The 27984-nt window shown below is 51.9% G+C and overlaps 1 protein-coding gene across 2 annotated transcripts in view; it reads right to left on the reverse strand.

The window, feature by feature from the left end:
• GRIK3 (glutamate ionotropic receptor kainate type subunit 3) overlaps positions 1-27984 on the reverse strand; it is a 214602-nt gene that overhangs the window by 27014 nt on the left and 159604 nt on the right. Inside the window, exons 8-11 of one of the 2 annotated variants that reach the window (XM_036876576.2) lie at positions 26451-26558; positions 23624-23737; positions 15449-15652; positions 66-289 (exon numbers count right to left, since the gene is read on the reverse strand). In XM_036876576.2, coding sequence (XP_036732471.1) covers positions 66-289; positions 15449-15652; positions 23624-23737; positions 26451-26558 — 650 coding nt within the window. Of the gene's footprint in view, positions 1-65; positions 290-15448; positions 15653-22700; positions 23034-23623; positions 23738-26450; positions 26559-27984 lie in introns of those variants that run through there. The other variant, XM_036876577.2, reaches the window with a different exon arrangement.

The raw sequence follows: 27984 nt of genomic DNA on the forward strand, positions 1-27984 counted from the left end.
GGACTTGCCTGGATCCCTAAACCCCCAGTCCCAGGCCAGAGTTCCCACCAAGACATTGCCCTTACCTGGCAATGACAAAGAGGACACAACTGACGCCCAGGTAGGCAAGGAGCACATACATCCAGATGTCTGGGGACAAGGGGTTGAGGAAGGAGAAGACGCTGGGGTTGGTGCCGTTGGGCTTGCGGTACAGGATGCTCACTCCGAGGGTCATGAAGGGCTTGGAGAAGTCGATGGCCTTCTCGCGGACATGGGTGATGGTCAGTGGGGCCACAGCCAGATCTGCCTTCTGCAATGAGACAGAAGGCAAACTATGAGCAAAACCTAAGACCAGGAGGGGACAGAACTGTTCTTGGAGTAGGGGAGCCAAGGGAGAGAAGTTCCCACTTGAGTCTGCTGCCCACGCCCTGGATCACTTAACCACTCTTGAGTTCCAGCATTTACTGACCTTTCCTCTGGGCCAGGGCATGCCCAGGGTTCTGGGGCGACAATGATGAATTAGACTTAATCCCTTTTCTTCAAGAGGAAGAGGACTTGAGGAAGAGGATGGGGGTATCAATATGCAGAGGATGGGACCCTATTAAAGCTGTAACCTGTATGGTCCATTCTCAAAATGGTGTTTTATCAAATAAATATAGTTCAGTAATCTACAAACATTTAAAAATAGCTCGTTCTTTATTTGTGACTTTCAAACATCATGAAGAGGACACAGACTGTACAACAAACCTTATTTAAATCTATTTTCCTCTTCTACTCACTTCTTGACAGCTGCACCCCATTTTGGATATTCTATATATCCCCAAATCCCCAAAAACCAGTTGGGCAAAAATAATACCTCCCCTTGAAGGGAGAGGGCAGCAGAGAAACTAACAGGCAAATCCAGGTCCCTTTTTAATAGGCAAGGGGAGACGAGGTAGATGGAGGGGGAGAGAAGGAAGTGGGTGGGGAAGGCTTGAGAAGTACCTCTGTTGATAAATTTGAGCCCGTCACTCTTTTAACGAGGGGAATAATTAAAGTTCTGTCCCTTTTATCTGAGCTTTTCCTGATTAAAAATCTATAATCCCTCATTCCCATCTTCCCAGCTTCACTCCATTGCTCTCCTCCTGCAATGAGGCCCTACTTAACTGCTTTCTGTGCACACATTCCTCTCCTCACCTCCATGCTTTGCACATACGCCTGTTAAGGTTGTCCTCTCCCTGTTGTTTAACCTTCCATGTTCCTTTGTACATGCCACCTCCTCCAAGAAACTCTCCCTGATAGCCTCCAATTCTAAACTCTCATGCCATTTGCTCTGTCCCATGGTGAAGATCCTAACCTGCTCAGTCTGAATGGCAGTATGTGTGGCCACGTGACTTTTGTCTTACCTGCCTATTTATCAGTGAGTTCCTAAGTGCAGCTGGGACTGTAGTCAATTAATTGCTTAATTTTTCCATTCCCAAGCCCCATCTCAGACTCTATAATATTTGTTAATTAATAATGTTTCCCTCTGAGTGGCTGCCCCTTAGGTTCCTGTGAAAATTTACATATCAGAATGTGAACCAAGTTATCACTTCCTTCCTCAGGTGGAGCAGGACAGAAAGGGAGGCTGAGTCCTAAAACCAGCACTCAAGATCCTGTAGCTAAGGGGCAGGGGGCTGCCTCTGAGACCCTCCCAAGGCAATAGTTTCCAGGCAGCCACCGAATGGCTTGGTTCAGCTTCATTCATTCATTCACCGTTTTATGAATTTCACTAGGCACTAGGGATACAGACCTGAGACAAATAGACATGGCTTCTGCCCTCATGGGGCTTGCAGCCGTGGAGGAAATGGACAATAATCAAATTGCTTACTATGTGGTAGCTGTTAACACTACCTTTGACTTCACCTATCCTAGAGTGGTAACCAGCAGCTAGGTTGAAATCAGACTTCAAGGATAGGTAGAACTCCAGCTCCAAAACAACTCTGCAGGTGCCCCAGCCTAGAGGGTGCTGGAGACATACAGTCCTGATGTTGCTCACCCCAGCATTTCTTCTAATGGCAGCCCCAACAGCTGAATATTAATATTTGGAACCAAAGGATTTGGTGAATCTTAGAACTTGGGAAAAACAGGAAAAGGAGCCTATTACAAAGAATAGTTCACACTGGAATCTTCTTTTTGTAAATTTCTGAATGGAAGAGTTGAATCTGCTTTGAAGGCAGAAGCAGAAGAAATGCTGCCACCCTAGCTCCCCAGAATACTCTGGGATGTGTACAAAAGAAAGGAACAGAAGGAGAGAGAACTATCAGGGAAGGTGCAGAGTGACTAATGCATATTTGCTCAAGACCTACTGTGCACTGGCCTCGATACCGGGGTGAGCAAGAATACCTGCCCTCATGGAGCTTCTGAGTGAGCCCCTTTTCAGGGCTGTGGAAAGGATTCTGAGTGGGCTGGGAGCCAGGGTGGGACATCCTGGAAGGTCCTTTTCAGTCCTGAGGTTCTAGGATCCTCTGTAATGTTGGCATTATACGGGTGGTGGACTTTCGATTCTAGAACTTGGCTTTCCCTAGCCTTGTTCCTTCAAAGCACACTGCTTTGGGAGGCTCTGTTCTGACCCCAAAGACATCAGCACTTTTTAGAATGCATTTGGAACTAGTCTGTGGAAATGGCTTTTGGGGCTTGGAGTGGATCGTTGGGAAGAACCTCAAATCTTCCTTTGGCTTTTGATGTCAAGTTGGATGAATGTTAGTGAGGGGGCAACTAAGGTGTTTGCAGCCAATGCTTGTTCTAGTGGAGGTGGTTAGGACTGGTGAGGAAGCCAACCACAGAACCACAAGCCCTCTTTCTTCCCCCCGACCATCTCAAAACCTTCAGAATCTCCCCACCAATTCTTCTGTTCTCTGGCTCTAGAATCTCCCCACCAATTCTTCTGTTCTCTGGCTCTACCAGTGTCAGGAGGCAGGGGCATCTGTGGCATTCTGTGCCTACAGCAGCAAGACAACTAGTCAACCTGACCCTCTTCACGGGGACTTTTGATGTGTGTTCTCCCTTGGGCTTCAGAAAGATGGGAGTTTTCTGCTTTGATTTTGGTTTAAGAAGGAAATACTGCATTTCATCACTGATTACAATTTCTCTGAAAAAGGCATCATTTTGTCCAACTTCCCTTGAAAGAGTGAAACAGATGTCAAGCCTTTGCTGTTTCAGTTCATTACTCAGAATGAAAGGCCTGATCTTGGCAGGCTCTTCCCACTTGTGCAAGTTGTCTTGGGGATGATTCATAAAATCATAGGCTGTCAGAGCTGGACAGCAGACCTGCAGAAACATCTATTCCAACCCCATATTTCTTATGGAGGGAAACAGGTTCAGAGGAGGCCCAGTGTCTTTGCTCTCATCTTTATAATAACCACATCCTTAAACAAACCAAACCTCTGACTTGTCTAGCACATTCATTGGTCTTATGGGTGACTTGTTGGTCCCTTCTGCCTCAGAGGACCTTTCCATACCTCTTTGAAACCTCTGGACCAGGCAGAACAGCCTTTCCAGAACATTACTTCAAGAGCAGACTTGTGACCACGGGCCCAGTTCTGGCAGCTTATCACTGATCAGCCTTCTCTTAGGACAGGGGTCCTCCCTGGAGAAAAGATCTGTTTGCTGAGCTCCAGCTTTTTATCTGTGTCTGGTGTCCCTGTTGGCACCTGCCTCTGTGAATTTCTAAGCACAATCTCCACCAGATTCCCTATCTCTGTGCTCTGCTTCCTTTTTAGGATCCCCCAGGGCGCCTGCTGCTCAGACTGTTTGACCTGCTATAGTTAAAATAGCAAGAACTGCTATCATTCACAGATGCTTCTCATATGCCAGCCCTGCTAAGTGGGCTACACAAACTGCCTTATATGATCCTCCCAGCAGACGCATGAGGCAGCAAACGTCACCACATTCCAGATAATGCTACTGTGGCTCAGTCAGGCTAGGGGGCTTATTCAAGGTGATGAGTAGCTGAGCCAGGACTGGGATCCAGTTCACTGGACCTCAGACCCCAATGTTTTGCCACTCTGCCACAAAAACCGTGTGTAGTGGACTGAACTGTGCCCACCACCAAATATATTTCAGTCCTAACCCCTGGTACCTGATGTGGCCTTATTTGGAAATAGGCATCCCCCCCCCCACCTACAGTGATATTTCATTATGGTCACTGACACTGGAGAAATTCCCAGGGAGAGGATCTGGGTCTGTGCAAAGGGAGGACACACTCTCAGTGTGGGTACATTCACTTCCCCATGGATCTGTTTCTCCCTGGCTTCCGTTGAGTGCCCCTAAATTCAACAGTGTGCAAAACAGCTGTACCTGAGCGTGCAGCATGGCTCCTGGCAGTATAGCACTGTTCCCGAGCAGACAGTGGACTGGCTCCTGGCATAAGCCTGGTTTTATTCAGACTCTTTCCATTATGGTAGTTGCCTGATGTCTCCCTGCAACACTCCCCAAGTGGTTTAAAATTCCCACAATACCACTGCATACATATCCAAACAGCCAAAATAAAGGAAAATATTGATAATACCAAGTACTGATGAGGATGTGGAGCAACTGGATCTCTCATAGGTTGTTGGTGGGCATGGAAAATGGTGCAGTCACTTAGGCTACCGGTTATCATAAAAGGATAAAACTCAGGAGCTGCTAGCTGGAGGAGATGTTTAGGGCAAGGTTTGTGGAAAGGGGTGCGGGACTTCCATGCTCTCTGTCTCTCCATGTGTTCACCAACCCAGAAGCTCTGTGTCTTTGCAGAAGTAATCCAGTTAAGATGAAGTCATCCTGGATTAGGGTGAGCGCTAAATCCAATGACTGGTATCCTTATAAGAAGACAAGGGGACACAAGGTACACACAGAGAAGGCCATGCGATGACCGAGGCAGAGACTGGAGTGATGTGGCTTCAAGCCAAGGAATGTCAAGGATTGCTGGCTGCACCAGAAGCTAGGAGAGAGGCATGGAACAAATTCTATCTCAAAAGGGACCAACCCTATTGCCACCTTGACTTCTGATTTCTGGCTTCCAGAGCTGAGTGAGAAATACATTTCCGTTGTCTTAAGCCACCTAGCTTCCGGCCATTTGTTGTGGCAGGCCTGGGATACTCATACGCCTGCCACTTAGGTCCCGGGCAGGATGCGTGGAGCTCCTTTCACCTCCCGTGCCTGACCCATTCCGATGTGCAGGCTTCATGGCTGGACACATCCTGTTCTGTCCTGAGCCCAGGCTGCACTCCTAGAGACCTGAACTTGACACTAGCTCCTAACCATGGCTGTCCCTGGGCCTCCCTAGCCTATACTTTGTATTGTCTGGTCAGGCTTGGGGGCCCTATGGCTGCAGGAACATACTAACTCACCCCTGCTTCCCTCTAGATTCTCTGCTTCTGCTTCCATAGCTGCCCAAGAAAACCAGTCTCACTCTTGCCACACATGTAGGACTTGTCCCCGGGGCCCTGTCTGTTGGCTGTCTGCCCACATCTCTGGTATGATACCCATGGAATTCACCTTCCCCTCTTTTCCCAAAGTGGTGTTTCTCCAGCTAGAGTATTTCCCCATTCTCAGTGCTGCTTAATATATGTCAAAGCTTCCTTTGGCCCTTAGGATAAAAAGTTCTTATGCCGTCTTCAAGCCATTCATGATCTAGCTGGTGCTGCCCAATAGAAATTTCTGCAACAGTGGAAATGTTCTATATCTGCACCGTTCAATATGGTATCCACTAGCCACCTGTGGCCATCAAGAATTGAAATATGGTTAGTGTAACTGCAGAACTGAACTGAATTTATACTTGTATTTAATTAAATAAAATAATTCTACTAATTTAAAAAATTGTTTCAATTCATTTAAACTTCAATTTTAACAACTCCATATGACTGGTGGCTGCTGTGTTGGAAAGGGCAGGTCTAGCCCTGCCTGCATCTCCAGACTTACCTTGCATCACATCCCCCACATTCTCCTCCTGCTGGCTTCCTTCAGACCCTCCAGTCTGTGCTCTCCCTACCTCAGGACCTTTGCACGTGGGCTTTCCTTTACCTGGAACTTCTTCCTCCCCAAATTCGGTCTAGCTAATGCCTACTTCTTCTTCAGATCTGTGCTCAAACATCACTTCCACAAAACCTGCAGACAGACTCAGGTTTCCCTGGCAAGCTCTCTCGTGGAACTGGGTATTTTTCCTGCTAGCGCTGATCTTGGTTGTGATTTTAGAGGTATTTGCTAACTTCTTCCCATGGGACCACAAGCTCATGAGAGCAGGACCTGAGCCTCTGTCTTTCCACTACTGTATGCTCCCCACCTACCACTGTGCCTGGCTCATAGCAGGCCCTCGGTAGAGATGTGGGGCTGAATGAATTGGGATGTGGCTGGTGTAGAGGAACACCAGCAAGCATGTCCTCAGACCCTGTGCGCGTGGCAGCTGTGAGAGGGACAAAGCAATTCACACACGGTGTCTGCAGGTGACCCCCTAGCCTCCAAGCTTCAGAAAACGTACTGCTTCTTGAAAGGCTCCAGACATAAACCTGAACACCAACAGCTTCTACAGCCCACCCATCTGAATAGAGGGGAAATGAGAGCTAGTAAATGTATGAGTGTCAGCACACAGGCAGGTCAGCCTCTGATGCCTGTGGTTCACGCCCAGCTTCCTGAGCAGAGGGCGTCACTGCCCCACAGGGAGGACAATGAGGACTGGTGCGCTTGGCCCTCTCCCCGGCCCTCTCCCCAGCCCTCGAGAACTGCTGTGCCGTGTCCCAGCAGGCTCCGAGCCGAGCGGAGCTGTGCCTCTGTACTGTAGGCAGGGGGGTGGCTCCTCCCTGTTTCAGAGGCCCTGGGGCCTGGGGATGGACTCGCCACAGCTCCATCTCCCATTTCCCACTCCGAGGAACTCTCTTCCCCCACCCACAGGGCTCCGAAGGTGGCATGAGCCCAGACAAGCCCTGCCCTGGGAAGCCCAGGGAGCTGGGGGAAGAGAGCCCCTTCCTCCATAGGCCGTTAAGTCCTGCCTCCACGTCCCCAGAGCCCCCTGTAGTGCTCCTCAGTGCCCTTGTCAAGGCTGAGTTTTATTTGTAAGTCATTGTCTGATATCTAGCTCTGCTGGTATGGAAGCCCTGGGAGGGCTGGGACTCCGCTTGTTTCCTCACTGATGTATCTCTGGGATTAGCACAAAGCATGGCACAAAGAAGGGGCTCGGTGAAGTTCTGTGGAAAGACTGAGCAACACAGTACCCCCAAGGGTCTTGCCAACCCTTATCCCAGCTTAATGGGCTGAGGTCTGGCCTCAGGTTCCCTGCTCTGCACCCCCATTCTCCCTGAAGCCACACCGATCCCTCCCAGTTAGCTCGGGTCCTGTGCCCCTGCCTGCCTCCCACCAGCCTCCCTCCAGAGAGTCTGGACCTGCTCCCCGTGTCAGGGACCTTAATGGGTCCCAGACTTCTGGCCTATCAGTGATCCCTAGCATTCAGCAATAGCCTCACCTGTCCTCATGGCCCTCTTCTGGCGGGTCCTTGTGGCATCCTCGGTTCCACAGCACTCCCCTGTCACCACTGTGGCCTGGCTTCCCTGGGGAGGGTCCTCCTTTTCAGTCCTTCTGTTTCCCTCACCCCAACCTGCCCAGCTCCATCCAGGACTCTGCCCTGTTGCCAGATGAGCTCCCAGCAGGCCTTGCTTTTAAGTGCCCTGGCCCAGTCTTGGGGAGGAGGCTTGGGTAGAGCCTTCCCTGGCTTTGCAAACAGGGTTTAGGTCCAATATATACAGGCCCGAACCAAAGTCTGTTCCCTGATTGAGGGGAAGATAGGACACAGTGGGGTGATGGTGGTGTGTCTTTGAGACCAGACCTTCCCATCACACCTGCCAGCCTACCTGGAGGCTGGGAGACCACAGTGCCCAGCCTCATGGCCACGGCTGGTGCTGGAAGACATTGCCCAAGTCTGTGCCCTCCTGCACTTACCTCTCAAGTTCTACCTTCTGCTGTAGACCAGGGAGTTGGAAATGACCCAGACCCCCTCCTTGTATTTCTCTGAATGCTGCTGGCCAAGGGGACAGGGAAGGAACTTCAGGAGCTACCCTCACCTCTTGAGAAAATCTCTAGCACTTCCCTCCAGGGTTTCCTGGGATGGATCAGCAGCAGCTCCCACTGGTTGCTGATCCACAGCACCTCTCAGCACAGGCCCCCATCTGGGAGCCAAGGGTATTTTACCCAGACACATTCCTCTCTCAGAGCACTGACCCTGGCTAATGAGGCACATTTGTTCATACGTTCATAGATCATTGTTTGCTTCTCCCACTAGAATGTAAGCTCCTGAGGCTCGGGGAAGGGATCCTGCCTGTTTTGTTTGCTGCTCTATCCACAGCACCTGGCATGGGGCTTAACTTCATGAACAGAATGAATACACAGATAATACAACCAATGGGGGCACTAGATAGATCCACCTTTGGAGGTTTGGAAGAGGTCACCAGCAAGCACCCTCTCTGGGTCTGCCACACTGCAGTCTTCAGGGGGTACACCGAGTCTCAGGTGGGACCTACTGATGTCCCACCAGCCCACTACCACACAAACCATCAACACTGTGGCCACTGATGACCTCGGAGCAGCCCACATCTGTGTAAAGAGATGGGGACAGGTGCTAGGAAATCCCTACGTGTTCATGAAGGGGTCATGTACATGTGCTTCACACACAGGCCTCCTCAGCTGACAGGTGCTTGACAGTGAGAAATGAAGTCGGAGCCCTTCCCAGGCCTGGGAGAATGGCTAGACTCCGGAGTCCTGGCAGGGGTTGTCCTAAGCCTGTCTTTCAGGACAGCTCACCAGTCGGTCTTTGCGGCACACTTGGGAGGATGCACCAAACCTCCATTCCCATCTCCAAACCAATCCTACGTCCCCATTCTCTGTGTGTCCGTAAGGCTGGTGTCTGCCCAGAGCCTGCCCTGGCACGGTCCTGCCAAGATCCCAGGACTCCTCACAAGGGCAGAGACCTGAGCAACCTCAGCGCCCCTCCCAGGTAGTGCCCTCACCCTCTCCCTGCCCTGGATACCTCCTCATTTTCCAAGCTTCAGCTCTAGAGTCATTTTGACAAGGAAGCCTGTGCCACTTGCCCTTGGTTTAAACTTCCAAAGTTCCCTATACACACATACACCTTTGCAGCACAGACTGAAATTTTGTTGAAATTAACTCGGCTGATTCATGTTTGTTCCTGGGCGGGGAGCGGGGAAGGGCGGTGTCTACCTTGGTTGCTTCCATATCTCTGGTCACCGGCTGGCACATCATTAGTGCTTGGCCCAGAGCCTCTCACACACCAGGTCAGACCTTCTGGCTCCACCCAACACCCTGCAGGCCCAGGCTGACAGCTCTTCCCCTCCTCCCACCTGGGCACCTCTCGTCCAGCCCCCAGTGTGGCCCTACAGCTTGCTGTGGAGGCTGCTGCAGGGTCCTGATGGGCTCTCGTGCCTGCCATGCCAAACTCGGAAATGCATGGAAGTCAGGAGCTAGTGGATAAAACTGTTTTCCCTTTCCCACGCCCAGAGAGATGGTTCTGAGACACACTTAGTAAGGCAACTCAGGGATTAGTTGCACTCGGTGGTGACTGGCTCAATAAGGTGTCCTTTTATTTGCTTCCCCTCCTTCCTGCTCCACTTCCCTGCCACCCACTCTCTCCCCAGCATCACATCTCATAACTAACAAGTAGTGGCATCTAAGCCTCCAACCAGGTCCTGCCTACCAAGAGCCCCGGCTGAGACCGTGCTCCATAAAGTTTTGTGGAATGAATGAAGGATTGATGATCCTCAGTGGGAGGGTGGGTCAGTTGTTCGCGCTGACCATTGTTTCCCTCTAATAACCTCTCTCCACCCTGAAGCTCTTGCTACCTTGTGCTGTGTCCTCACTTTCTCTTGTTTGTCTGGACCCCAGCTTTCTGCCAGACTCTTTCCAGGTCTTTCTCTGGCTGATCTCTGTTTGCTGAGTCCTGGCAGCTGACAGTTCTGTGGTGAATCTCGACATGGCCCAGGTCTTTCCTGCCTCCTTCCCCTGCTTACCTGGCCATCCTCAGGCAGGTAAGGTCAGCATCCTGAGCTTCCCCAGACTCCTCAGACATTGCTCTGGGCAACCTGGCTGCCCTGAAAAGGGCCCACCTTTGCAGTCCTCATTTCCCCTCCCCTCAATTGCCCTGTCCCATCAGGATTCTGACCTGCCCCAGGTGAGCTCCCAGCATGCCTTGCTTCAAAATGCACTGGCCAGCCTGAAGGAGGTGGCCTTTCCTGGTCACACAAACAGGGGCTTGGGGCCCCTCTAACACCAATGCATGCAGGTCAGAACTAAGATCTGCTTCCTGGTTGGAAGGTGGGGGACACAGTGGATGATGGGGTCACGGCCTCTATACCAGACCTCCCACTGGCACCCTTTGGATGGGAAGCTCAGTGGTCATGGCCCCACAGCCACACCTCTGGGGAAGGTGTGCAAGTCCATGTGCTCATTCACACACTCTCATTCATCCGTGCTTGCTCTGGCGCCATCCACATGCCAGCTGCTTATGCAGCAGCCAAGAGCAGCCCATTAGGCACTCACTGTCTGCAAGAAGAGTCAGGTGGGGAGAGCGGGCACTTGGAGCTGTTCCATCCTCCCTGCCTGCACTCAGTACGGGGGAGTGGGGGGAGGCGGGGGGCAGGGGGACATCTGGGCAGTGCTATTTCTCTCACAGGGGCTGCATGCAGGCCAGGGTTACCCATGGCCTCTCCTTGTCTCCTTCTTTTCCTGCACTGCATCTTGGTCCAGCCCCATCCATGAGCCAGGGAAACCTCCTTCCTTACATAGACAGTGAGATGAAACAACTTAGAGATTAAAGAATAATGGCTTCCTGTGGCCTGGAGGGCATTTACGCTTAAGGTCAGGTTCCTGCTCCCTCTCGCATCTCACATCTGATTCCAGGGCCTGGGAGAGCAGCTAGGACAGGATTCCGGGTCTCTGAGAACACAGTTTGCAGGAGGCCAGGCTAGGAGAACTCTGACCCTGTGTCCCCAGATCACACTCGGGCCAACTGGTGGATGCTACTCATTCCTCATGTCCCTTGACCTCCCTGCCTGCCACTGGTGACCCTGGGTCCACACCTTTCAGTAGCTCTCCTCTGGCCTCCATCACCCAGGCCCCCTGGTTCTCCTCCTTCCTCTCTGGCCCTGCCCACTCAGATGTCTTAGGGAGGCCTCCTTTTGGTCTCCTCCTGACCCTTCTGTCTACAGGTTGCTGCATCCTCATCTCTTCTCCCCCTGCAGTCCCCGCCACTGTCTGTCTCCCAAGGCACCCCCTGCGGCTGCGCCAACGGCTCCCAAATCTCAGCCTCCAGCCCTTCTCTGAGTGCCCAGCCACCAGCCACCTACTGGGACCCCAGCTCCAACATGACCTCAGTACCCTCCCAAATCCTCTACTTTCCCCGGAGGCTCTTTATCTGGGGATGACACCACTACCTTCCCCGTTGTCCAACCTGGAATTCCACACCTGGTCCTGATTCCCCGATTCCTCTCTTTCCCCACCTCCTTCATCCAACCAATCACAGATCTTATCAAGTCTACCTTCTTGTCTCCATTCTGTGCTATCCATTCCCTCCTCCCACCCTGAGGCCACGTGCTCTCCTTCACCCAGGTCCCAGCGATGGCCTCCAGACTGGCTCCAGTTTAGCCCAGTGGTACAGAGATTTTCCTCAAGTGTCAGGTTGGTTTCTTCCCTGTTCTTTCAGCTGTGCCCTACAGCTCTCAGGGTTGAAATTCAATTCCTCAGTGTGGACCCAAGGCTCTTCAAGACTTGGCTGTGGCCCTCTTCTCCAACAGCAGCCTCTCCTTTTGGATTCCAGTTTTCCATACTTGGGGCTCTGCCTCCATGCTCCCCTGCAGGATTCTGGGCATCTGGTGCCAGGACAGTAACTCTGGATGGCAGGTGCTGGGAAAGGCCAATGCCCCAGTAAATTAGTGGGTGATGTCTTGGTGTATGCCTCAGTTCCCTGTGAGTCTGAACAATGTAAGTCAGCTCTCTGAGGGTCCTATTGGATTCAGAGGGGCAAAGTTTAGATTCCAGATCACCAGCCCCTAGGAGGACCATGGCTGCGGAACCAGCTCTCCCACTGCCAGCATGTTCATCCATGTATGTACTTCAGACATGAGGGCTGCCTTGGAGGGAATGGTGATGGGCAGGACAGCTCCTGGGTGCTGAGCATCTCTGGGTACCAGGCACCCTGCTATCTTTTTTGTGCTGTATTTCATTAAATATTCCCAAGAATCCTGGGCAGAAGACTTTTTTATTATTGCCATTTCACAGATGTGGAAATGGAGGCCTGTCGGCTAAAATGTGCTAGACCTGGAATTTGAACTCATCTCTATTGGATTCCAAAGTCATTAAAACACCTGGGAGTAATTTAAGGCATAGGTGTGAGTAGAAGGCTTCCAAGAGGGGGAATGACAGAAAGCAGGCAGTAAAACTGGAGAGAGTGCCAGTCTGGGAGGGAGACGGGGTGATGCCACGTTTGTTGCTCCCACAGTTGGAGGTGACTTGGGGGAAGCTGAGAGCATCAGCAGGAGGGAGACATTACTCTCAGGTGCCCCCTTTTCCTCCATTACCCTGGCTCCTTGGAAGGCTGTGTGGCATGGGACACAAGTGCCCCATGAGTGAAGAGGTGAACAGTGTCAGGGAAGGACTTCTTAAGTCCTGCTAGTCAGAGGTTCCATCCAGGGCCTCCAAATGGGCCTCAGGGGGCAGATCCTTGCAAAGACGGGCATTCATCATTTTTACATCTACGTTCAGATCCCTAATAAGGAAGTAATAATATTGCCAAGCCTTTACCATGCTTTCTATGAGCTAGTGAGAAGACTAATTATCTGACGACACTAATAAATGGTTATGATGTTATTAAAAAATGGCACCAAGCTAGGATTAATAGGCTCATCAATTGCAGAGAATCGGGTTTAACAAGGTCCCCTGCATGTCCCGTCAGGGCCCGTGGCCTTGATGGATACTGGGCTGTACAGACGCTGCGGATGAGGCCCCCTCGTTTCCCCAGCTGAGGGTCAGTTTAGGAAGATCTGGCCGCTGAGTGTTTTTGATCTACCCCCTTGCAGATGGCTCTTCAAAGCTCTCCGAACGCTGCAGATGCCGTGGGTAGAATCTGCCTGCTCCCTTCCTCACGTGGCCTCTGCTCTCCATGTGATCCCCTCTTCCTCTCAGCCCAGCTCGCCTCTGCAGATGACAGGCTCAGAACCCACTGGGAGCCCCCCACTCCTGAGCTCCACTCACAAAGCATGGGGGGAGCCAATAAATGGAGATGCCTCTGGGGCCTGCTGACTAATTTCCATAATGATTACAGTTATTACTAATAAGATGACAACACCACTCCCTTCCATTTATAGTGAGTTCCACAATCTAGGAACTGCTTTCCCACCAGTTGTCTCCTCTGAGCACCCAACAAACTGGGAAGAACGTGGGGCGGGATTATTTTTCTCCTGTGAGTTAGGAAACAGGAGCTCGGAGACATAAACGAATTCCTGAAGCCCCCTCCCCAGCCTTGAAGGAATAACCATAACGATGAAAATAAAAACAGTAAGTGCAAATACTGATATGGTGCCAATGGTGTAATGCACAATGTGAATGTACTTAGTCCTTACAGCAGCCTATGGGGTAGGTGCTATTATTATCATCCCCGTTTTACAGATGAGGAAACTGAGGCACAGGACAACAAGCTCATCTACGAGCATGCAGTTAGTAAGTGGAAGAGTGCGAATCAAGCCAGCCTGAGTTCACGCTCTTTACCATTAGCCTCTCCTGCGAGCTTTCCATGGGAGCTGGATTTCCTGGGGCCTAAGAAATGACTCTGTTGGTTAGGCTCTGCTTGGGCCTTCTTGCTCTGAGCCCCAGCCTCCCTCCCCTGCCAGTCTCCAAGGTCTCGGGATGGCAGCTCTCCTCGCACGGGGGCAGAGGGCTAACAGAAGGCTCTGATGCTGCCTGCCTCCACCCAGGGAGGCAAAGTGATACCAGTCTCTTAGACGAGTACTTTTCAGGTTGCAAGGACCAGCTGCGTGAACCTACCTCTGCCCTGGGTTCTGGGATCCAGATGGCTCTTTGGGAGCACAGGTCAGAAGCAGAGATCCTCTAAAGGCTCCACCACCCGGGTCCCTTGCTTACTAGCTGGGAGCCTTCACCTCTCTCTGCCTCAGTTTTCTTGTCTGTAAAATGGGTGGTAATAACAGTACCTACCTCACTAGGATGTTATAAGGATAAAGGAAAGAGAGGATATGAGGGGGTCATATATACAGCAGGCCCTTGTCCTGATTAGCTGGTGTTTGATGGAAAATGCTTCTCAAAAGTTGAGGGCCCTGAACAGGAAGGCAGGTAATGTCTACTATGTGCCAGGTGAGCCTGTACAAATGGCTGGCTTCTCATTTAATTCCTGCAGCAACTGCAGGAGCTATAGTAGTTGCCAATTACTCCTATTTTAGAAGTGAAGAAATTAAGGTTCAGTAAGGTTGATGAATTTATGCACATCTACTAGGCAGTAAAGCTGGACTTGAGCTCAGTGCTGTCGGGCTGCAGCCTGGGCTCCTAACGTCGGTGATGTGTGTACTCCCTGAGTCTCATAAGCCTCCCTCTTACTGAGGGCTTGGTGTGGGCTGCGCCCTGCCCCTAGTACTTCCTGTCCGGTGTCACAGTAATCCTATGAAGAAGGAGGACTTCACACCCACTAGACAATAATAAAATCACTTAGAGAGGTCTGGTGACGTGCCACTCACACGGTTACTGAATGAGTAACCAGAACTTGAACCCAGGGCCTCCGAGATCCCCACTGCTGTGGTGTCCCTTCTAAACTGTAGCTTCTGTCTGTCTTCGTCTCAGTGTCCCACAAACCCCAGGCCCCTCCCATCACCTGCTCCTTCTCCCCAAAGCTCTGCCGGCCTGCTTCGGCTTTTTGTTCCCCTGGGTCCTCTCCCCACCTCTGGCAGAGTACGAGTCAGCCTCCTTAGAACCCCCGGCCGAGCCTTGCTCGTCCCTCCATCCCAGCCCTCAGCCCCCCTGGACTGCCTGTCTCCTCACAGACCCAAAGGTACCCGAGGTAAGTAATGACACATCCATTTGTGTGACCTGAGTTTGGAGAAGTGTTCTGTGCTGGCACCTTGCCCACACGGTGGGGGTGTCCTCTGGTAGCTCTTCAAGGAGTAGAAGGCAGAGACGAACTGAGGGATCCCTCCAGAGTGAGCCCATCAAAGACACCCACGGGAATGGCTCTGAGTCAGATGGGGGCCAGAGCATGTGTGTGTGTGCACAGGGGAGAGTCTGGGAGTCGGGGAGCATGAGCAACGCAGGCCTATGGGAGCTGGTCCCTCACCCACCAAGGTCACAACCTTCGTCTCCATCTCCCCTGCCCCCAGAGCCCGCACTGCCAGGATGCTCCACCCTGATGCCCACACAGGTCTGTGCCAAGCTTCCCATGGAGTGCTCAGCCCCCCAGTGCTCCCACCCCACTCACATGGTCGATGAGCTCCTTGATCATGCCATTCCACTGGCCCTTGTCGTCCTGCGCCCCGTACTTCCCGTCCTCTACCAGCCTGATCTCATAGGAGAAGCCCAGGATGTGGGCCAGCTCCTTGAGCAGGTCGATGCAGTAGCCCTCAAACCGGTCGTTCCCAAACAGGGTCCTGTCGGACTTCCGGAACATGACAAAGGGCTCCTCCTGCAGGGACAGATGGGACAGGGGCTGACACGGTCTGGGTGGGTTGGGGAGGCCTGCTGGAGAGCTTGGACTGGAACCTCTGCTCGTGTGTTTAAGAAAACCTGTGGGGTGGCTTAGAAGGATGGCCTGCTAAGCCAGGAGAGGGAAAGCTCTTTTCCTGAGATCCAGCTTTGTGCCTCACAAATGGCCACCCACTGGCAGTCCCTGGAATGAGGTGGGGGCTCAGGAGGTATTTATCGATTAACTGTCCCATGATCACAGAGCTAGTAAGTGGTGGCACAGGCATTTGAACTCAAAGACTGATTCTGAAGCCCATGCTCTCTCTGCTGAACCATCAACACAGGCTGGTGGTTCTCAAAGTGTGGTCCCCGGACCAGCGGCATTGGCAATACTTCTCAGAAATGCACATTCACTGACCCGACCCAGACCACTGAACTAGAAACTCTGGGCTAGAGCCCAGCAATCTATGTTTGAAGACCTCCAGGGGATTCTGATGTCTGCTCAAGTGTGAGGACAGTGCTGCACAAGGCCCTTCTCGAGTGTCTTCCCTGACTTGTTCCCCTGGCTCCTGGGTGAAAGATCTACACACTCCCTAACACTTCACCTCTCTTTCTAAGGAGCTCAGGTCCCAGCACCAGGATCTGCGAGGTGGGTGACTCCTGTTTACCACAAAGCTTACATGTGTATGTGGATGTGCCCGGCACTAGCGGAGGATAAGACGGTGCCTCTGGAGTGCCTGGCATGGAGCCCTGCAGAGCAGGAGTGCTCAGTAGACAGTAGCTGGTATTGCCTAAATTAGGTTTAACCTAAATTTCAACCTTCTCAGGAGGGAATACTAATAATCCCAAATTATAGATACAGAAAGTGAATTCACCAGGACAAGGTGTGCGAGCTCACCCAGCTGGCACAGAGAGAGGATCTGGACTCAGGGTGGGGTAGCCCCAGAGCACAAGCTCTTAACCACCTCACTGTGTTGAGGCTCTGAGTGGCAGGGGGTCCCCAGAAGGTAGCTTGTGGGGCCAAGGAACAGGTGACAGGTGTCACCAACCAGGTGATGCGGAGCCAGTGAAGGGCTTTGCACAGGGCACAACTCTGATTTCTCACTTAGAAATAACCCTGGCAACCTGCAAAGAACTGGGAAACGAGGGAGGAAAACATTGGAAAGTAGTCATCGACCCCAGATGTAAACCTTTCTCACAGGCTGTTTGATTTAAGCCTCACAAGCTTGCAAGATAGGTGACATTATCTGCATTTGGTAGATGTGGAAACTGAGGCTCAGAGAGAGTCAGTAAGTTGCCCAAGGGCACACAGAGTCGAGCTACAGTCTTGATGGAGTCCAGTTCCCATCCTTCCTGCCTGTAGCTCCTTGGTCTCTTTCTGGGCCTTAACCTTCCCCAAAGCCACCTTGGCACCCTGGTGTCAGAATGCCTTAGGCCTTGAAGGGCCGAGTGGTAAACATAAGCTGGCAGAATGCGTGTGTACTGGGTCTCACGTCCCCGTGCCCACAAGGAAGGTGTGCACCTGCTTTCCGAGAACTCTCCTTCTCTCAGCCAGGGCAGCTATTCCTTTGACCTTGTGGGCCCCTGGAGGAGGGTGAGCAGTGCAAGGCCCCAGCAAAGACCTTTGTCAGAGGCCCTTGGGATCAGACACCGATCGGCAGCTGCTTGCCAGGCAGGCTTGAGTCTCTGGCCCTGCTTCCTCAGTAATGCTACATTTCAAAATCCCTTCCCACCCCAGGGCCGATTTATTCTAGATTTTCAACAGTCCTTTGGGATGCTGCAGAGAAAGGGCTGGGAGTGTGAATCCCCAAGTGGCTGCCACCTCTCCAGGAATTCTGAGCAAACCGCTTCTCAGTCTAACTGGGTGGAAAGCAGTATTCTTTGGCTAGACTCCATGCTAGCCAAATCTTGTGCTTCCCACCCCCATCCTCCAACCAAGTAGACAGCCCACAAGGTTGGAGGAAAGGGTCCAGGTGGGCTGTGGGAGGTGCTGTGGTCACCTTGAGGGAAGGGGAGTTTGGCTAGTGTATACACTGCCTTTGTGCAGATTCGTCTCTGGGAAGGTGGTGTCCCCTGGCACAGGGTCTGGTGAGCAGAGTCTGGGTGGGGTTTCAGTCCCAGCCCATCTTTTTGGCTGCACTGTTTTGTGCAGTGCACAAACCGCACCACAGCACCTGCTGGTCCTGATGTTAGCTCAAGGGAAGAATTGGAGAGAAGGTATCATCTTTCCTAGTGGAAGCACTAATCACACATAGATTCCTGGGAGAGATCTACCTCCTTCTATAACATAGGGATAATAACAGAACCTACCTTACAGAGTTATTGTGAGGATTAAATGACTCAGTCTATGAAAAACTATTAGAACAGTACCTGGCAAAGGCAAGCTGCTGATATTATTAATTTTTTAATTCTTAGTTTTACTAATATCAATATCATGTTTTTCCTGTGTGCTGGGTGGCCTGTTGCTGCAGTGACCTTTCCAGCCTACAGACCATGTCCAATGTCACCAGAGGTTAAAAAGCATAGTGGCAGCAGAAAACCATTTCCGGAAAGGTCCCTGAGACAGCTCATTTCCTGACCCTCTCTCCACGCCCCTCCCTGGCCCTATCCACTAACATTAGCACTTCATTTGTGAAGCCACCACAGGCCCAGAATCTATACATCTCCATATAAATATGCTGCCTTCGGAGCAGCTGTAAAATGCCATTAATTTTGGGAAGTGCTTTGCGGATGGCATACATATTTAACAGCCAAAGCCCAGAGCATTAAAATGGTGCTCGCCTTAGTAATGTGTCTCTAGACTTGCAACATTTCCTAGGGGGTAATTCTGAACTCGGCCAACTACTTATTCATGGACTATTTCACAATTTATTACTGGAAATGTCCAGACAGCCAATTCACAAGCTCTCTTGGCTGCTAATCGATTGCTCAGTGAAGGTGCCCTCAATTTCATAACTTCACGCTCTCCTATTGCTCTGGGAGAAGAGCCGTAGGAGCAGGGGTAATATTTCTTTTCAACAAGTCACAGGAAACAGGGGTCCAGAAAAATAACCTTTTCCGACTTTTCGTTGCCAGAGTTCTTAGTCTAGTTTCTCTCCGCTTACTTGTACGAACACGAAAGCCAGGCTTTGTGCTAAGCTCTCCTAGCAACAGGCCCTGTGGAGTCAGAAGAGGGGCCTTGGGGGGAAGGATCCAAGGGTTAGCTGCTCAACAGTGGTGTTTCCAAGCCCCCTCTGACTTAGGCAGTATCAGTACACATCCATGTGTGCACGCACATGTATACACAATGGCACTGGCACTAAGGCACCACATTCTTGACATTCTGTTTGCCTAACCCTGCGCGGACACAGAGGGCAATGGCCCCAGATTCAAGGCCTTGGCTTGTGCTAGAGAACCAGGACAGAGCATCCGGAGTGCCGCCCGCCTAACAGGTGGGGCCTGGGATGCTCTCCCAGCGCACACCCTGGCCCCCACTTTGCTTTCCCTCTCCTGCTGCTGGTGCCATGGGTCTGCCTGCCTGGCAGATGAGTCTATGTGGGTCACTATATCCATGGGGCACACAAACATCCACTGGCACGTATCTAGACACCCATGTGCCACGGGTCCCACCTCCACCCCCACATACCCACATGCATGCTGACACCACCGCTTGCTTCAGCAGCCAAAAGAACACTGCACCTTCAAAGGCAGGGCCCCAGGAGTGAGTCGGGTGTGTTTTCTCAGTGTGTGTGCTGAGGTTTGGATGGATGAATTTTTCATGAGCTCATGGAAGAGTGGAACCAGAACAGAGGCTGGGCCTGGGCAGAGAGGGGCTGAGGAAGGGCAGGCTTCCAGGCTCCTGCTGCTGCTGTTCAACCCAGGAGTGGGAAGGCCAGCTGTGGTTCTGAGGGGCCAGAGAGGGTGGGGTCAGTGCTCTGTCCATCTGTGTGTCCAGGGTAAGGTGCCCTTAGCCCCTAATTCTGGGGCTCGGGAGAGGGGGGAAGAGGAGGTGGGCTGGGGGGCTGCCCACATAGAGCTGCTGCCCTCTACCACCTCCAGAGTCTGGGGAAAAGAAAGGAGGAGAAACCCTCTGGTCAGGGGTCCAGCCCTAATCTCTAGAGTCAAAGCAGTTGGATGCTCCTGTGCTGTGCCCTGGTACCTGCCTGTCACTCAAAGTGCTGTTGCCCTGACAACACACTCCCTGACCCACAGGTCCCCCCTCCCAGTGCTCTCAGCAGGAGGTACTGGCCCTGCTTTCAGGCTGCCAGGCACAGGCTGGGTTTTTAACCAGAGCAGCTGGGGCTGGGCCAGGCTGGGCCACTCCCCACAACTGGTGCTGTTGTCCCAAAGAGCCCAAGCCTGACAGCTCCCCAGGGCTCTGGGGCACGCAGACCATGCTGAGACTTTGGGGCACACTCTTCAGAGCATCTGGAGAGGCTCTAGATTTTCAGGCAGCCCTAGGCCAGTCCTTGCATGGAAGTGGGCATCTCTCTCAGGAGACTCTGAGGACATTTCAGCTGGACAGAGAGAATTTCTTGGAAACCAGTGCAAATGCTGTTTGTCACATCCTCTGTTCCCATCAGGGATGCTCCAGAGGTCATTCCCTCCATTCCTCTGCCTCCAGGATGGACTTGGGTTCTCTCATTGACCCACAGGGAGAAGCAGACCTGACCATCCATGATCTCTAGGCAGTGGGGCTGGGAGAGCTAAATCATGGGTCACCGCAGACCATGTGAGTATCCAATGCTGCATGATGGGGTTAAGATGGTCAGGGGACATTTGCTTCAAGTGGTTTGGCAGCTGTGTCAGAGGTCATGGCAGCAGTCTCCAGGGACAGGGAATTACTGTGATATCAGGGCCAGGAGCTCAGACCTTGGCTGCAGTAGGGGATGAGGATGGGTGGGACCAGGAGTTTTATGGGTCAGTCGGAGACTGGAGCTCTGAGGGACTCTGAGGTTGAGGTTGCAAACCCCGATGCCTTCAGGGGCCAATCCAGAAACAACTTTGTAAGAGGCAGCCCAGTGTAAGCCAAGGGAGTGGTGGGGTTTGTGGTGAGCCAGGGAATGTCCTCTGGGCCTGAAAGGCATTCAGATGCAAGGTCAAAGTTTATGACACAGCCTGTGCTAGGGATAACCTTGATGGCCATGGTTAGGGGGCAGTTTTCAGTGAAGCTCAGGATTTGCTTGTGGACAGAAGCAGACGTTTCCTTTAGAACTCCCATTCTGCATAGTGTATTAAGCCTCAGCTTACTGGGGTCTGGATTTGTGATCAATAATAATAATAACACAGGCAGGTGTTGCTTAGCACGTGCTCTGTGCTATTTATATTAATCATTCATCTTCTCAACTCTATGAAGTAGGAACAATTACTTTCACCTCTTTTTTTATGATGGGGAAACTGAGGCACAGGGCTGTGAAGCAATCTTCTAGGGTCACACAGCTAATTAACAGTAAGGCCAGGAAACAAACCTGAAGGTTTGGGCTTGTACCCATCACACAATCTTGCCCCTGTGTCCTGGTCACACTGCATGTCCCAAACAGCTGCTGGGCTCACAATGGCCCAGATGAGGGGTGGTGGGATGGATGGAGCTGTGCCTAGGCTACCAGCCAAGAGGGGCTTCTCTCCTCTGCTATCCCCTGGGGTGCCTGAGAGCCAGCTGGATGCTGTGGGTGGGATCTCTGGTGAATGACTGAGTGCAGGAGGTCAGGACCTCTGCAAGAAGCTGAGTGGGCTGACCAAGAAGCTTTGAGAAGAGCACAGGATGGATTCTGTGCTGGATTCTGCCTCTGCTGGTGCAGAAAAATCCCTTGTTCCTTTGCAAAAGGGTCTTATGCCCTTGAAATCAGGCTGCTGACATTTTAATAAAATTTAACCCTGTGGTCTTTCAGGGTATGTGTATTGCATTCTTTCGTTTATTATCTTTAGGTCACCTCTTACTGTTTTGTGGCTGAATCATCTTACCTCATTAAATCAACTCCCCTCTTAATCTCTTACAGCATACTAGTTTTACCTTTTTTTAATCTTGTCTTATGAAAAGTGTTTTATTTATATCTCACATTTTATGCAGCTCTGCTTTTAATCTTTTACCATCGTTTTATTATTTTATTTCTAACCTTTTTATATTTTAGCTTTGTCACACTTTTATCCTTTTGCTTCCTGACATTTTGGTTTTACACTTTTTACCTCGTCTAGCTGGAGTTGTTAATTATTTATTTTAATTTTTCATCTGTCTTGGTAGTTTTCCTTTTAATCTCATCCCTTATTTTAATATTTTTCTCTTTATTACTTTCCTTTCAACCTTTTAATTTCATTCTCTTTCAACTCTCCTCTTCTCTTTTCTATTTTTATCCACATCAGTATTCCTTTAACTGCTCATCAGTCTTCATCCAAATCTTTCTGTTTTTATTTGTTTCCTTTTATCTTTGAGATTTTTTTTTTTGTATAATTTTTCTCCATTTCTGATGAGATCTTTTCTCTTAGCAGTTTTAGAACTCTGATTCTTATTCATTCGTTTTCTTAGTTAACAAAACGTTGATCAGTAAAGGCAGGCAGGATGTCTGGTTTGGGGGAGAATGCCAGTGGGGTCTGCTCCCAAACAGTGGGCACAGGTGTCTCCCCAGCCCTCTCGTTGGGTCCCAGCAGCAGTGCGCCCACAACCACTGTTCTGTCTCCTTCACCTTTAATGCTCAGCCTCTCAGCAGTCCTAACACTGGAGATGGGGGATGAGACCCTTAGGCTAGAAGCCAATGGTGTGCCTGGTGTCTGCTGCTCATGAGGATTCCTGGGAGAACAGGGTTTAACTGTTACATCCCTTCCTGCTTGTGGTGTCCACCACCCAGCCACCGGGCATACACCGGGTGAGTCGCTCAGGGGGGGACACAGGAGGGCCTGGCTGAGCTGCCTCTGGTGGGAGGCAGGTGGGGCAAGCCTTGTGCAAGCATCACGGAAGGGCCCAGTGTGGGCTGCCCAGCCCTGCTCCCAGCTTCCATCCCGTGGCCTCCTTACTGTACCTAAACTGGGTTGAGTCCCCTTTTTTGTAGAGAATGACCTGACCACGCGATCCTTACAAGCATATTTGCTTTATTATAAGGAGAAGCTGAACAGGGCCATATCGCCCTCAGAGGACCAGAATCCACCAGCATGTGAGAGCCGCCTCCCCTCAGCAGAGCCCAGCTGCAGCCCCCAGGGGCAGGGCTGTGTTTCTGAGAGGGTGGGTCCCAAGGCTCTGGATGCCCTGGAGGCCTTCCGGGAGGGGCTGGCCCACAGGGAGTGGGAGTCGGAGGAGGCCAGCAGCCCCGCATGTCCTCCTGTCCGCCCTGGGCTCTACAGTGGAGAGAGCCTGGGAGACCCCAAGAGTCAGTCCTTAGGTTGAAATGGTCAAAAGAAGGGGGCTCTGTTCAGTTCTGAAGAATAGAGAGAGGAGGGCAGGAAGAGTGACTGTGGTGCAGAGCTCTCAGGAGGGGACTCTGTGGAGTGTGGTATGTGTGTGCGCCCTGCTGGGCCGTCAGGGCGTGGCCACCAGAGCATCACTTCTGGGCGGCCCAGCAGGAAGGGCCTTTTCCCTGGGAACTGAGGTGGAAGAGATGGGTGCTGAGTCCTGGGGCAGAGGGCAGGGGAAACTTCCTTCCACCCCGTCATGGCTCCCACCATCAGGGGCTGGGGGGGCAGGTGCAGGTGAGACGGGAATATGCAGGCCTCTGCAGACAGGCTGGCCAAGCAGGTCCCAGGCAGGCATGAGGACCTGCCTACTCGGCTTTTGGGAAGAACTGCTCATAGTCCTCCCTGGGGTCTTTGGTATGTGGCCATAAGTAGAGTTGCTATGTTCTGAGGGACCCCCAATGTTTCCACCTTCCTGCAGCTCTTCCTCCCACACCCTGGCAGCCTTATAAGAGGTGCCCTGTCAATGCTGGGTGGAGGGGTCTCTCCAGCCTTGAAGGCCAGCCCACCCCCAGCTCAGACATTCCCTCCTTCCTGCAGGGCTGTAGGCTCTTACCAGCACGGTAGTGACGATGAGTGACCTGTTTGTCAGAGAGTCAGTGACGTTCGGGCCTCGGCCTTTTGTGACCTCTGTGATGTTGAGCCCCTCGGCAGGACTCCAAACCCCAACCTGAGTGGACAGACAGACAGAGAACCGGGGCTGACTTCGCAGTCTCCCCGTCCTTTCTCCACACCAACAAGCCATTGTCTTGGCCCCATTATTCATGAGCATCATCATTGCTAACGTGTTGAGCTAACATTTCTGAGAACCCTGTTGCCTCCTGCCTCCCCGGAGAAGGCCCCCGAGGTGTGAGTGTCCTGAGTTCTGCCTCTGCCCCCTTGCTGGTAAGCCCATCACAGCTGGAGGGAACAATGCAGAGGGAGAAGGTGAATATAAAGGCAGCCGGGGATGCTCAGTGGAAACCAGCCTGGGCAGGAGCAGATGCCAGGAGGAAATGAGGGGTCCTAGGGCAGGGCCAGGTCCTACCCTGGGACAGTCGCTCTGAACCTGGTGGGCCTCCCATCTCATGGGGAAGACCCTGGGCACCCAGCTGCTCACTCACTGGGTCTCAGCTCCAGTGCCAGCTCCTGGACCTGGGTGCCTTCCAAAGCCGAGGACAGGGCCGGAGCAAGAGAGAGGTTCACGAAATAACCATGGGGTGAGTAAATGGATGATGAGCTGTGCCCCAAGCAGGCAGGCAGGCTGGGCAGGACGCTGGTCTTTGTGGCTGTTTTGGGGGTGGTAGAACAGAGAATGGGTGACCCACACCGCAGGCCTCAGATGCCACTGCATTTGGTGTCAGTTTTCTCTGTCATCTTACTTCTAAAGCGGGCAGATGCCCTGGCCAGGGTGGCATAATCTCTTTCCCTACAGAGTCCTTGTTGAAGGCCGGAGGAAGGCAAGTCAAGATCAATTTTACACATTGTTCTAAAGCCCTGGACCTCCTGAAGATCCTTTTGGACCCAATTCTGCCCAGCTCTGCCTCCATCTCAGCTCCTGTCTCTCAAAGAAGGTCTCAGCATGCCCACTCTGTCCTTGGCCCAGCTTGGGATACTCAGGAAACTTAATCAATTAAACAGAGAGGCCGAATGCAAACATCCCATTAAGGAGCTGTGCAAAGCAGATAGCAGAGAGACCTGTAATTATGCCTGGGTAATTCTGCCGTAATCCTCCCAGAGCCACCAGCTGGAGCTGGCTGGATAAGCTGTGACCCAGCTTAGCAAACAGAAGTGATGATAGGAGAGGCAGAGTGTCTGTGCTCAGTACCCTCTCTGGGCAGGATCTCTGTCTGTGCAGACCTCCCAGAACCAAGAGGAGAAGAGACAAACAGACAGCGTTGAAAAGGCTGTTCTCCCAAGTGGGTTGAGCTCAGCATGAAGGTTCCTAGCAGCACACCTGGGAGAAGAAAGTGCTCCACGTCTTTCCAGTGGCCAAATGAACAACAGGAAACCTCACCTCAGCAAGCTCATCTATTGAGCTCCAACTGCATGTCCTGCTAGACACTAGGTGCCATGTGCATATGAGAACAGTTAGGATTGAGGAGGCCTAGCCTGCAGAGGCTCTGTACCCACATTCTGGGTGGCGGTGACCAGGAGCCTCTGGTGGTCACCTCTTCAGGTCAACCTTTGTCCAGGTCTAGTAGAGAGTTTTTCTTATATATTGGTCACTTTCTACAAGTTGCAGGGAGGGCTCTTGGGACTAGGATACTGCAGGTAGGCTCAGATGAAAAGAGTGTGCTCATGATCGATTATTGATGTCTGCCATGGGTTCAGGAGTGGGAAGTGGTGGGATATGTTGCCATCTAATTGCCATCCCTAGAATTTGAGGTTGTCTCCAGAGATGGATAGCTGAGAGGGCAAAAACAAGACAACTACTTGAGTGAAAGCTATTGCCTTACTACTGCCAGAGCCGGAAAGGAGCTCCCTAGCACTTTCGGAATTTAAATAGAAACTGGAAGATTGCTTGCTGAGAACTCACATAGAGTTGGACCAACTGGCCTCAATGATCTTAGGAGCAGAAGCCACAGCCCCTGCCCTTAAGGGACTGAAGTTATATGGGCATGAAAGAGCTGTCGGGGAGTGGTCAGGTTTCCTGGCCACCCCTCCACAGCACAGTGGCCCCCATGAGTCTGTGGGAAACTCAGGAGTGAATGGAGTAACCTTGGCCACAAGGTGCAACCCAGGCAGACCCAGGTTGGTGCCTGAGGGAATAAACCAAGGAGATAAAGGCCACAATTGCCTGGGCAAAGGCCTGGAGGGGCAGGGTGTGTGTGTGTGTGTTGTGCAGGGGGGAGGGGTGGGTGGGTGTGACTGGTCCCTGGGGAGTATTATGGTCCTGCTTTCCTGATCCAAACTCCGAGAATCAAAAAGGCCTTTGAAGCCTAGAGTGGGGAGTTCAGAATCCATGTGCTTCGACTGCTCTCCAAAGAACCACCTCCAGTCCCTCAGACAAGCAATGACCTTGCTTAATCTTTGCTTAAATGCCTCCAGTGACAGTGAGCTCACTACTCCCCAGGCAGGCTCCCTGATCATTGGGATGTTTCTGCTACCCAAGGACGTGTCTGCTCCTCTGCCCCATGACCACCCTGTAGGGACTTAGAGATAGTCTGTCTGCCCATGAGCCCTTTAGTGCTTTTCCTGGGTTAAGTATCTCTGAGGGCCCTTGTCCCCAGGATGATGGTTTGGGTGTCTGCTGTGGTCAGGCCACTGGGTTCTGGGCCCCTCCAGGCTGGCCAGGCCCTCGTGTTTTCTGCAGGACTAAGGGATAGGCCACACTGGGTCATGTCAAGCCCCGAGGGTCTGCTGGACCGGGTCTTGCTCCTCCCGCTCTCAAGCCCACGCACCTTCTCCAGGCCATCCTCCTTCAGGCTGATGATGTCCAGATCGAAATCCGTCCGTAAGCCACTGGTTTTGTTGAAAACAATCCGTCCAGTTAATCCTTCCCATTGAGCCTGCCGGAGGGGAGAGGGCAGAGCAGCAATTCCTCGGGCTCATAAATCATCATTTGGTACAACTGTACAATGCTTCATTTTAATTACTCCTTGCACTGATACTGTTCCCCCAAGACCATGATTAATTAATAATCACCTCCATCATTGCTCGGGCTGTGGTGCAAGCCAGCGATTTCCATAAATTCTATTATGCTCTTTAGCCAGCTTTACATTTGCACTTTCTCGTGTACAACATCGATCTTGGACACACTCAAATGAGCCCCTGCCTTGAAGCCATGAGAAGGCGGAGCCCCTGTCAGGTCCCCAGACAGGGGCAAGGAGACAGGCAGGCAGATTGGGGCAGGTGAGACCTGCTGAGAGGCAGAAAAGCCAAGAGGCAAGCTGGCTTTGGTTGTAAGACCAGACTCTGGGATTGGCTCCCCAAGGGCCAGGGGACACAGAGAAGGTCGCTGTCACCACCTGCAGTCCCAGCTAGGCACATGTCATGGTTAAGAACTCTGGGTCAGAATGCCTGATTCAACCACAGTTAGCTGTGTGACCTTGGGAATTTCATCTTACTTCTTAGCCTCAGTTTCCTCATCTATAAAATGGAACTAATAATAGTACCCATCCTACCAAAATGCCATGAGGATGGAATGAGATAAAGCCCATAAAGTATGTAACAGTGCATGGCAGAACCTGAGCCCTGAATAAATGGTAGGTTTTGTGATTTTTAAAATTGTCATCAACATCTTTAGCACAGAGATGCAGGCAGAGGTTCAGAGAAGGTACAGGACCCAAACCGAGAAGAGTTTCATCTTGCAGATCAGTGGTTGGCAACTACGGCTGGCTGCCCTGATCGTCTGGCTGCCTGCTTTTGCAAATAGTTTATTAGAACACAGCCATGCCCATGCATTTACCTACTGTCTCTGGCTGCTTTGACACGGCAACAGCAGCTCCAACAGTTGCAACAGAGACTGGCCCGCAAAGCCTACAGTGTTTACTATCTGGCTGTTAACAGAAAAAGTTTGCTGACTGCATTCTAGATAATACTTTCCTGCAGGCCCAGAGTGTACCTACAAGGTACTTCACACTGCTCGTGTCATGCAGCCTCCACAGCAGCCCTGGCCAGCGCGCCAGGTGGGGTCATGATTCCCACATTACAGATGAGGAAGCAGGCCCAGAGGGGGTCATGCATCACCCAAGCTTACAGAGTGAAGAAGAGGCAGAAGCAAGCAGGGGCTGGGGTTCCAGGGCCCCACCCCTCAGGCTGGAGGGTTTCCCTCCTCTGCCTTGTCTGTGGTGTTAGGAGGTAGCCTGCACATGGGTAAATGCGGGCATGCCAGGGCTTTCTGTGTGTGGGAGAAGAACAAACCCACCCATCCTGGAGTCCTGGGAAACCAAGGCAGGCTGGGGGCTAGAGGAAGGGAGAAAATCTGGGAGCTCT

This window comes from Manis pentadactyla, chromosome 4, assembly GCF_030020395.1.
Source record: "Manis pentadactyla isolate mManPen7 chromosome 4, mManPen7.hap1, whole genome shotgun sequence".
Classification (NCBI taxonomy): Eukaryota; Metazoa; Chordata; class Mammalia; order Pholidota; family Manidae; genus Manis; species Manis pentadactyla.